The 12,404-nt window shown below is 37.8% G+C and overlaps 1 protein-coding gene across 1 annotated transcript; it reads left to right on the top strand.

Annotated features, from left to right (window-relative positions):
- Positions 1-558: 558 nt before the first annotated feature.
- Positions 559-12,064, top strand: LOC107877979 (dentin sialophosphoprotein). The gene is made up of 8 exons (XM_016724812.2): positions 559-891; positions 1,016-1,148; positions 6,588-6,691; positions 7,856-8,027; positions 8,575-8,715; positions 8,805-9,036; positions 9,130-10,455; positions 10,627-12,064. The coding sequence occupies exons 1-8, from the start codon at positions 824-826 to the stop codon at positions 11,829-11,831; spliced, it is 3,381 nt and encodes a 1,126-aa protein (XP_016580298.1). The 5' UTR covers positions 559-823; the 3' UTR covers positions 11,832-12,064.
- The last annotated feature ends 340 nt before the right edge of the window (positions 12,065-12,404 follow it).

The following is a 12,404-nucleotide window of genomic DNA, read 5'->3' on the forward strand; positions in this document are numbered from 1 at the left end:
TAAAAAATGAATGAACAAAGGCTTTCATAAAAATAGACAATAAATAAGAAATATGAGAATTTAATATATAATTATTTTTTTATACATTAGAATTTGTTATAAAAGTAAATATTTTATATACTATATCTGACAACCAACTAATACGGCTATGTCTATTTAATAATTTTTAAAATTGTTATTTATGTTTTTTTATTTATCAGATCAATTTAGAATAATGAAAAATTTATATTGCGCACTATTTATTTGGTTAATATTAATAAAAATGATAGGAATTTTGTATAGTTTAATAAAGATAAATTGTGGTATTATATATATATTTTTTAAATAAAACAGTAAAATAGTCTCAATAGATAGATGTGAAGGATATTTTTAGGTTCAATAGATAGATAAAAAATACATTTTATATACAATAAATAGATGGGGAATATTTTTATATATTATTTCACATAATTAAAGGGCATTTTGGCCATTTTAAAATAACGGAATCGACATAGTAATTAATTTGATTTTAGAACAAGTCATAAATTAGCAGGCCAAATGATTTTTGCAAAATAAACGGCTTTGCAGGGGTCAATTATATAGTTACTTCCTCACGGGAACCCTCATTTTCATAAAAGTCTAGTCTTCGCTTTCGGTAACCAAATCGAATCGGATCCTTCCTTGAAAATACCCCTTATCTGTTTCCTTACATTATTATTATTCTTCCACCAAATTAAATTCCAATACCCTAATTTCTGTCGATGCATTCAATCGTACTCTGAAGACAGCTTCAATTTTTGATGCGTTTTGATTTTGACCCTCGAAACACAGATTAGAAAAAACAATGAAGAAATCGAATTTCTTGAGAAGTTCAAAAGATATGCTTACCAAGAACTTCAATTCCACCAAATGGTAATTTCGGTCAACTCCAAATTGGTTCCACCTATTGATTGATCTTCAATAGTTGTCCATTGATTTGAATTTTGTATGAGAGAATTCATATTGATTTAAATTGTTCTTTTTAAATTTGTTGCAGTAAGATGTCGTTAAAGCTAGCGTCTTCAAGGTTGAAATTGTTGAAGAACAAGAAGGAAGTGCAAGTGAAGCAAATGAAAAGAGAACTGGCCCAGTTGCTCGATTCTGGTCAGGACCGGACAGCAAGAATTCGCGTAAGTCATACTTCTCTCGTCTGCCAATAGGGTTAAAATACTTGCATGTTTTTATATGATGTTCTGGTGTTTGACTTTGCTATTCAGGTAAGACTTTGTATAAGAATTTTTTCATATGATAATGATCCTATCATGCCCTTTGCAGATGATTCTTCAAATCTCCATAAAATTACAAAGCTCACGCTGGATAATTAATTAGATCCCATCCATTTGGTGCACTTTGTGAATATCTACCCTCAGAATCAGTAGGATTCTTCTTTAGTGTTACAACCCAAAAACCATGGGTCATGATGGCATTTGCCGCGACAAGTAAGCCTATCACCCAAACTGATATGAAATGAAAGATAACACCAAAACCGAAGGTAAGACTCCTAGAATGGAGTCGAACGTAAGACTCCTAGAATGGAGTCGAACCACACACATATTAGTAAAAATGGAAATACTTAGTCAATGATATCAAATCAAATCCCAAAATCTGGTGTCACAGTGTAGGAACACAACTAGTACAAGTTTAGATCAAAATACATAAGGTATCCAACAAGAACAATTTCTTTGAATACAAATAAGACATAGTCTAAATAAGGAAAGGCAGGAGTCAACTCCGGACGCATGAAATCAACCGCTACCTCAAAAGCTCCAAATATTGCCCGAATCAACCACCGTGAGGCGCACTCGAACCTGATTCTGCACCAAAAGGGTGCAGTAGGGGTGAGTACGGTCCACTTGTACTCAGTAGGTATCATAGGCTGACTGAGCAAAGTAGAAAATAAAGCATACAAAATACACACTAAGGACAAGTCACCTGCAACCAAAAAATGTTCCAAACGGTAGCCCACACAGTCTCTGCTAACAATTCTATAATATTCACATACACCAAGGCAAATACGAGAAAGGAATACAAGTATACAAATATCACACATGTAAGTACGAGGAAGGAAAACACAAACATGTATCACATCAAGGAAGGTAATATGTCACAGAAAAGAACAAAGTAAATACAAATGCAATGGAGATGATGATGATGGGAATCTATTTTGCTCGGACTCAGCTGTTTTGCCGCCGAACCCGTCTCGACACGAGACTGGGGCGGGGATGGGTGCTTCCGCCGTCTCCGATTCGGTCAAACAATTTCGGAGACGTTAACCAAACTAAATATTAAATTTGAGGGAAACATCGAAATTAACCGGCGACTTACCTGAAAAAATCTCTACGAACAACCACCGAAATAGAGACGGTGTTACCGATGGCCGTCGCCTGAAATCATCGTCGCCATCGCTGAAAATCATCGTCGCCATTGCCGGAAAACATCGTGCAGTCGTCTATGGCCAGTCGTCGTCCATTGTCGTCGGCGTTAACAGTGACGGGTTTTTTTTTCAAAGTGATTTGTTTGTGGTGTTAATAACATTTAATAATATTAATAATATTAACCACAGATATACCTTTTAATGAAAAATAAAAACACGTGTATACAAGTTTCGGTCAGTAAACCGACTTTGTTTAAAAATTATACAACAACAACAACAAACCCAGTGTATTCCCACTTAGTGGGGTCTGGGGGGGGTAAGATGTACGCAGTCCATACCTCTACCTCTGATGAAGTAGAAAGGCTGTTTCCGAATATACTTATTTTTTATTTTTTGGTAAATAAACGTCAGTTTTAATTTTGGAAAAAATTTCTAATACGAATACTATTCCTAATTGAAAAGAAAAATCAATGAAAAAAGTAACTAAAAATAGTTAAGTAAATAAAAAATAAATTCAAATCCCTGTGGTTCTAGGAAAATAAATTAGTTTAAAATAAATTATAACTCTATATTTATAGTATTTAATTTTTTTAAGCCGAATCCCCGCACCCGTATCCACTCTCGGATTTGCACCCCCGGATCCTAAAATTTATATCTTGACGAATCCGAATCTCGGATCAGCACCCGTCTCGGATACCCGCACCCGAGTCCGAGCAACTTAGGGTTCCTATACTAGAATAGGTCCCGAACACCTCACTTCTCTTACTTTCGGTGCTTATCTTCAATTAGAAGATGGTCACCCGCCCTAAGCAAAACATTAACTAAAGACCTTGAAGTCGTGACCCATGAGATAGCTGAGGAAAGCGATATCGAGCGTAGACATCAAGCCGTAGCGCGCGAACCAGCAACCCCTCTTTATGATGCTTTCCACTCTTTCGAGAGGATTCAGTTATTGAGTTGGTGACCTGATCGGATTTTCCCTCTCCGATTATCTCCTACAATAAGATATGAGGTAAGAAGCAAGAAAGACTGTCTATGACTGTCTATGAATAGCCCTTTTCAGTTCCAATGCGCGGAATCGAAAATTGTGCCCGTGTGGGGGCCGATTCATTGATGTGATTTGGTGGAATTTGGAACATTATTTGCTATGTGTGAACGTGTAGGGTCCTATGTGATATTGTTGGCCTTGTGTATATGGAAATTAGTTGTAATCTTGCTTGATGAAAAAGCCTAATGTGGTATCAATGGCAACTTTTTAATGTATCTCATTGGCATATGGATTATGTTGGATTCATGGATGGTTGGATTAATGGAGGGATTTTTGGATAGCTTGGCTGGCATATTGGTTGGATATGGAAATTTCTTATTCTGGTTGGCTGTGAACATCACATCCTCATATCATATTCATTCATGAAATATTGGTATCACTGTGGAAATACTAAAAATACTGGAAACAGTGCTTTTTCTGACAGAAAATGTGACATCTTTAAAACCCTCTATAGATGGATGTGCCAGATAGGAGTTATGAATATTGGTTGTATACGGGTTGACAAACCCCCATGGGTCCTACAACGGGAAGCTTTAGCTCTGTAGGTGTATACGGAGGTTGTGCGACAACCTCGTGCATCACATCATTCCCATCTAAGTTGCTCAGACTCGGGTGCGGGTATCCGAGACGGGTGCGGATTCGAGAGTCGGATTCGTCAAGATTTAAATTTTAGGATTCGGGGGTGCGAATCCGAGAGTGGATACGGGTGCGGGGATTCGTCTTAAAAACATTAAATACTATAAATATAGAATTATAATTTATTTTAAACTAATTTATTTTCCTTGACCCATAGGGATTTGAATTTATTTTTTATTTACTTTACTATTTTTAGTTACTTTTTTCATTGATTTTACTTTTCAATTAGGAATAGTATTCGTATTAGAAATTTTTTCCAAAATTAAAACTGACGTTTATTTACCAAAAAATAAAAAATAAGTATAATTTTTAAACAAATTAGGTTTACTGACCGACACTTGTATACACGTGTTTTTATTTTTCATTACAAGGTATATTTGTGGTTAATATTATTAAATGTTATTAACACGACAAGCAAATCACTTTGAAAAAAAAAACCCGTCACTGTTAACGCCGACGACAACGGACGATGACTGACCGTAGACGACTGCACGATGTTTTTCGGCGATGGCGACGATGATTTTCAGCGACGACGACGATGATTTAATGCGACGGCCATTGATAACACCGTCTCTATTTCGGTGGTTGTTGGTCGAGATTTTTTCAGGTAAGTCCTCGGTTAATTTCGATGCTTCCCTCAAATTTATTATTTAGTTTGGTCAACGTCTCCGAAATCGTTTGACTGAATCGGAGACGGCGGAAGCACTCGCCCCCCCTAGTCTCGTGTCGAGACGGGTTCGGCGGCAAAACAGTCGAGTCCGAGCAACATAGGAGGAACCAACCTCGGAAAACCTGACACACGATAAATATAGCCATTTTCATGATTAGTTCCTACACCATTAACATGATTTTGTATTAACATTTACTACTCAGCCAGTCTGAAGAAAGTTAAGCCATAACCTACCTCGGATGTCGAAAATTGGTTTGAAAACCTTCAATTTGAAGCCTTACTCCCACGAATGGACTTGGAATCAGCTAAGACATAGAAGTATAGAATCTATGCGTCAAAAGAAAGCCAACGCACATATATTGCCTATTATTAAGTCAGGGTTAAAATGGACCCCCAAAATGTATTATAAGAAGGGTAAAATCGTAATTTTATTTTTGGAACATGTTTCCCATACATTTAGGAGTTACAACTGAAAACCCAAGCGTAAACCAGTTAAAAATGAGGTCCAAATCGAAGAAAAATCATTTTCAAACTTTACCAGTAAAAATCCTTGAAATTCATGTTAAAAATTGAGAATTGCAATTGTTTTGAAGATGAAATTGAGAGGAAAAGTGATAATTTTAAGATTAGAAACTCACCCAAATGAGAACGGGTTGAATTGGGGTTTAAGTTGGAGGAATACAATTTTTAGGCTTTTCGGGCCAAAATTTCTCATTTTTCACTTTTAAATCCGCGTTTAAACAAGTTTTAAATGATAAAATTGAGGGAAAGTAATTGAAATAGGTGTTTCGGAGCTTACCCAAGCTTAGAAATGTAGGAAATTGCTCAAAATCACGAAACCCTAATCTCCAAGTCTAAAAAAAAAGGTGAAAAATGGCGAAACATGGGTATTTATTGTACCCAGGCATCGCATACGCGATCTCCGGATTGCTTAAGCAACTACCACTTAAGTGACCAGGCGTCGTGCATGCGATACCTTGCATACGCGACCCTATCGTCGCGTAAGCGAGTCCTGTGATCGCAACCAAGATGTCATGTAAGCGGCACTTGGGTCCCGTCTGCCAGTCGCGTATGCGGGTGCACCAGCCGGAGACTTGGAGAATTTCAACTCTTTGCAGACCCTCGAGATTCATCTGGAATCCCGTGAATGCAAGTGAACTATGCTATCCTATCAAATTTGACGTTCCTGACTCAATGGCGATATCAGATTTTCGAAAAAACGTCGTGTTCACAAAGTTGACCTACGAAACTCAATTTCACCACTTTTCGAACTAAGGGTCGAAACGAGATACAAAAGTCATAAAACCATACCAACCTCATTACCTAACTAAAATCGACGTTCTGGATTTGCTGGGGCAATCCATTTGCCATCCGATGCACAAATCAATAAATGTTGATCGAAGTCAATTATAAGGCTTTTCAAGCCACGAAAAACCACAATATCACATAAATCACACCGGAATGCATCGGGAACCGTGCCAATCATCCCTACACCCCAGAAATACCACAAAGTAACCAGGGGAGGGGTAAATGGTCAAATCACACGGCAAGAAACATTTCGCAATAATCACAAAAAATCAGGTCGTTACATTTAGCCATCATTATGAACGTATCTGATAGCTAGTGACATATCAGAAATGAGGTGCACTCTCGTTTGTGAAAATTCAAGTAATATCTTCATATCATAAAACCTTCACTCTTACTTAAGTTAGATTGTTGAATCTAATTGCAATTCCTGTTAAGTTTTACAGCTCTGGTTATAAAGTTAAATGTATGTTCCTGTGTGCCTCAGATTTGGAGTTTGAGAAAACTATTTCATCTATCTGATACTTTAATTTTAGGTGGAGCATGTTGTTAGGGAGGAGAAGATGATGGCGGCATATGATCTTATAGAGATTTATTGTGAACTGATCATTGCACGCTTGCCTATTATTGAGTCACAAAAGTAAGTTGGTTTTTGCATGTGATGTTTCTTTAGCAACTATGTTTATCTTCATCTGCATGACACAACAGTGAGGTTAGATTAAATCTCGCATTACAGTTGCAGTAAAATGTAATTTGCCTATAACTCCTTCCCTGTTGAATCATCCCCAAGACAAAGAGAAAACAATGTTGCTCAGGCTCATTTATTTTGGTAGGTAGTCCAATGGCTTAACTTTCCTTATCTTGTCCATTGTTAATTCTCTGTAATATTCTGTTAGCTCTCTTTAGTCTGTTTTGATCTAAACCACAACCCAAAGAAGACAATCCACTCTGACCTCTACTCCATTGGTAGCTACTTCTATGATATTCCCTCCATTTAAAAAAGAATGACCTACTTTGACTTGGCACAAAGTTTAAGAAAACAAAGAAGACTTTTGAATCTTGTGGCCTTAAATTAAAGTTGTGTCGAATGTTCCAAAATGCCCTTTAATCTTGTGGTCCTAAACATGCCATGTGGAAAGTTGAAATTAAAGTATTGCCAAAAAGGAAAGGGGTCATTCTTTTTGAAACGAACTAAAAAGGAAAGTATGTCATTCTTTTTGAAATGGAGGGAGTATATAGGAGTTTGATATCTTGAGGCATGGTCCTTGTGTTTTACTTTGATGGCTTTGCTGGTGTTTTTGATTTACGAGGGTTGTAGAGATGGCGATGATGCCAGCTGTAGGATCTTTACCTGATAAGATATGTATACCTGTGCAAATCTGATCATTTAATATCTGAACATATCTCTTTGGTGTGAGATTTTTAGCTGACCCCCCTTTGGTCTCAAACAAGCATTATTATGCTCTTGTACCAGCCAAAGTTTGTAAAGTCCATTATCAGTTTGTGCAAGAACATTTATGAAGGGGGTTCCTTTTTCCACCCCACATTTACTCGTTCTGTTACCTGTTGAAGAATATCTCCTTTTCATCACTGTCTTATGTACTTAAAAATTTGATTTGTTTTACCTGGTTCCCATCTTCTTAATAATCCGAATTCAGGTTAGTTTCTGCTGTTTTACTTGAAATATTAGCTTTACTAGCCGCAAATAAAGAAACACATACTGTTTCCCATGATTAACTCGTGGCTAAATGATGAGTCTGATACCTTTGAAGGGTTTTGATACGTTATTGTCTCTGATGAACAGAGATTGCCCCATTGACTTGAAGGAAGCAATCACCAGTGTAGTATTTGCGTCACCAAGGTGTGGAGACATAACAGAACTTGTAGATGTGAGGAAGCATCTTACCTCAAAATATGGAAAAGAATTCATAAATGCAGCAATTGAGCTCCGTCCGAGTTGTGGAGTTAGCCGAATGGTAAGTTTGCATTATTCCCCTTCAACAGTTGACAATTCGACTTTAAAGAATGAAACATTTCTATATTGAGTAACAATTTAACTTTAAAATGTTAATTTCACCCTTAATGAGATGATTTATAGCCACACAAGCACCTATGGCTTATTCTAGACCACAAATCTCAAAAGTCTTCTTATATTTCCTGTATTCCGTGGCCAGTCAAACTACATGTAATATGGGATGGAGAGAGTATTTATACTCCCTCCGTTTCGGAATAAGTGAATTGATGGGGTATTTATTGGTGTTTCAAAATAAGTGAATCATTGAATTTTTTTTCAAATTTACCCTTATGATTTGACAACCAATTAACTTTTGAAAAGGTATTACAAGGTCAGTTTTTCTTTTTTTGGGGTAAAAATGGAAAGTTGTGTTAAATTTATGTCTTTAATGCTTTTCCTTAATTTGTGCGCCAAAATCCAACAATTCATTTATTATGAAACGGAGGGAGTATTTCTCAAATTCAACAACATATTGCTCTTAATTATTATCTTATGCTGTTGTACTTTAGTTGGTTGAGAAGTTATCTGCCAAGGCACCTGATGGGCAGACCAAGATGAGAATCTTGGGGGCAATTGCTGAGGAACATGGTATTCAATGGCATCCAAAATCAGTAGAAGAGGCGGAGTCGGTGCCTTCAAATGACTTGCTGGTATGATTATGTAACTTCTAATGTCCATTGATGACTAAGATTGAGCTAGTTATTTTGCCTTCACTGAGTTTACTGCTTAAATTGTCCAGAATGGATCTGGTAGTTTAGAGAAGGCTGGTAACATCCATGAAGATGCTACTCATTTCGAAGCTTCAGATGTGAGAACTCCACTTGATCATGGTAAAAGGCCTAATGCATCCTCAAATTTCCCAGAGCAGAACACAAGATCCTCATTGGGGACCCAAAACTTTGTCTCTGCACATGGTGGTGGTAGAGGCGTAACACCATCTTCTAACTATCATCATGGAGTTAGTCCTTCAGGTTAGTATCATTTCTATGCTACAATACAACCTGTACAGTTTAGTTCTCCATCTGCATACATAACGGTAATGATGGATTTTCATGACTCTTTAGGGTCTAGGGATGAAGGGTCAGAAGCTGGGCAGTCAATTCCTGGAGATGTTAATTTTTCTATTGGTAAGCAGAATTGGAGTATGGAATTTAAGGATGCTACCTCTGCTGCTCAAGCCGCTGCTGAGTCTGCAGAGCGTGCAAGCTTAGCTGCCAGAGCCGCTGCAGAACTTTCGAGGGTTACGAGGCAATATTCCTCAGAATCTCAGAGGACTGAAGTACAGTCTTCAGGAGGTGGAGGACGAGGAAGGTATGACACAAGTATCAATGAACATTTCCGCAAAGATTCAGCAACCAGCTCTTTACCTGATAGAAATCCAAGGCTTAAGAATGAAAGGATTGATAGTTTGCAACATGAAAATCTGGCTAGAGAGGCGAGACAATTTCACGATAATAATCATGGTACTTCAGGAGGTTCAGGACCAGGAAAGTATGAACATTCTCCTAATGATTCAGTTATCAGATCTTCACCTGAGAGAACTTCAAGGTTTCAGCAAGAAAGGGCAGAGAATTTGCAACATGATAATCTAGCCAGAGCAACAAGACATCATAATGATATGCATGGTACTTCAGATAGGCCTGGTTCACAAGTTTCCACAGGTGCCACTGGTTCAGTTAATAATGACGATTCATTTGCTACCGTTGCAGAAGGTGATAAGTATGTGCAGAAAAGTTTATCTAAAGAGGACAGTAGAAACATTATGATACAGAGAAAATCATCTGGTAGAACCGAATCTGAATCCATGAATAGTTTTAAGAATGAGTCAATGGAGGACTTCAATTATTTTGGAGAAGAAGCTACTACAAAATATCCGAAAATTAATTCTTCAGATTCTTATTTAACCACTTCAGGTTTTGGTGAAAATATTCATTATTCTAGCCACCAAAGTTATGGAAAAGATGCGATTAATGATCCATTTTATAATGTTTACCAAGGTCACATTCCTAGTGAAACTGTTAATAAGAGTTGTGATGATTCTGCCTCGGTTGCTTTCGATGATTCTGGCTCAGAAGAAGATTATAATATCAAGTTCGACTCAGATCCTGTATATGATGACCAACAGGCCAAACTTTATTTTCCATCACCAGAAAGGAAATCACCTACTTACAACTCTGCAATTAAAAAATCGTGGAGCTTTGACTCTGACAAATCACTGGCAAAATCTCCTTTGGCATCAGAAATCTCTGTGGGAAGGCCCTCGCCTCAATTATATGGAAACTTGGCTCCCGCTGGTGACAATTCACGACAAGAAAATACTGTACCAACCTTTGACAATTCTGATGGTATGAACTCTGATAGTGACATCGAAATGGTCCGACTCCCAATCGGTAAGTCAAAAGATATCTATATCATATATATCTCTCATTCTATCTTATTACAAATTCTAATTGTTTAGTGGTATGGTTAGTTATAACTAATGGGAGATTTCAGAAATGTTTCCTATGAACATGCACGGTATCTTGACTCACCAAGATCCTCCTATATGGAGAATGTTTCAGGAACTGATGGGAAGAAATGGTCACACTCCTTATCTGACGAAAGGGTGTTCGGTGATATGCAAAAACATAATAAAACTGATAAAAGTGACTCAATTAGTTTCAGTTCAGAAGATGAGGCTAAGCATACAAAACCCCAAGATGGAAAGGACGACCGCAATCCACCAGCTTTGCCCCGGACACAGACAGATGATGGTAGTTTAGCTTCTTCAGTTTCTGGGTTCGAAAATGAATTCACATTTGGGAAGTTAACTGGTGGCCTTAAGCATAAAGGTCATATCCCTCCACCTTACTTGAGGAGCCAGTTGACTAATGTTTCATCTTCAGTCGAGAGTGGTATGGAAAGTCCTGCGATGAGGTCACAAGATGTTGCTCCCTCCAAGAATTCTGTTGGTTTAGGAATGCAGACAAAAAGAGATGATAAGTCAAACTCAAGATTGGATGACACTCATTCTGTTTCAGATACCGACAGTTCCGATGAGGATTTTTCACAAGAAGCTTCAAGTTACAGACAAAGAACTTATGCACGAAAAACAGGCAGCAATACAAAATATGCAGGATTACGAGGTTCAACTGCATATTTTGATTCTGATAGCAGTGATTCCGAGGCTGGTCATAAGAAACAATTGATTGCTGGTAGTAGTAGTCAATTGAGTGGTGGGTTTTCTCGTAGGACTAAAGCTTCGTCCTTCATCTTAGATACAAACTCTTCGTCCAAGCTTAAAATCAGCTCTGAGGCAGCTGTTAATTCTGACTCTGGTGTAGACGGAAAGCTCACCAGCCGCTCTTTCGGTATTAAAACTCAAGAACGTCTGAAACCCGTCAGGAATTCTTGTGCGGGTGATACAAAGGAACCGCAGAGACTGACCAGGAACTTTTACAGCAGTGAGTCGCATGAAGCCCCATCAGGTACAAGGATAAGTTCAGGGCAGCCCAGCTCTGGACCTGCAATTTCAAGGCCTATTACACAGCCGAAGATCACTTCACATGAAGGGAGACAGAGGTCAGCAAGAGTGGAACAACCATCTAGCTCTTCCCAAATGACAGCAGCATCAGGCAACAGTGATGCTCCAAAGCCGCCAACCTCGGGTGGGGACATATTTTCTAGAGAGGATAGCATGAAGAAAGCTAGTCATGTACATCCAAAGCTGCCTGATTATGATGATATTGCTTCCAAGTTGCAGTCACTTCGAATGAATCCCAAGTAAAAAGTAATGTCTTTTTAGCTGCGTACGTACACACGGAGACTTTTTACAGTATTACTCGTGCCCTGAGATTCCAGCACTATATTTGTTTGTAATGTTCACATATTGCATTCATTCATTTGATGTAAAAATAAGTTTGGGTTATATGAATACTTGGAAGTTGACGCTGTATGGACTAAAATTTTCTCTTTGTAACTTGATTGATGTTCCTTTGAAAGTGACTTGAATTGTCCTCATTGTTTATTCATTGTTCACCAATCTTATCCAAATTAAAAGCCTGATACAAGCTCAAATTTGTCATTTGTGATGATTAAGATATAAGGAAAAACTACCCAAACTGCCCTCAGGTCAAACTAATCATCCATATTTGCGCACATACAAGTTGTTGGCCAAATATATCTTCAGATCCCAAACTTGACACGAATTTTCATGTTGACACCTTAGCTAACTGTTCATTTTAAACACCTAAACAAGTGTCTCGTTGTATCATATTGACACTTTTTGTTGATATGACGTAGTGAGTGTAATACACTCGTTGACAATGCAGAGGGACTTATTTTGGTCAATTTTATTTAT

Source organism: Capsicum annuum, chromosome 7, assembly GCF_002878395.1.
Source record: "Capsicum annuum cultivar UCD-10X-F1 chromosome 7, UCD10Xv1.1, whole genome shotgun sequence".
NCBI lineage: Eukaryota > Viridiplantae > Streptophyta > Magnoliopsida > Solanales > Solanaceae > Capsicum > Capsicum annuum.

Bases quoted from the DNA above. Each gene is read 5' to 3' on its own strand.
- LOC107877979 (XM_016724812.2), top strand. From the start codon at position 824: ATGAAGAAATCGAATTTCTTGAGAAGTTCAAAAGATATGCTTACCAAG. The intron at 892-1,015 runs GTAATTTCGGTC...AATTTGTTGCAG, and splicing joins AACTTCAATTCCACCAAATG to TAAGATGTCGTTAAAGCTAG. The intron at 10,456-10,626 runs GTAAGTCAAAAG...AGAATGTTTCAG, and splicing joins AATGGTCCGACTCCCAATCG to GAACTGATGGGAAGAAATGG.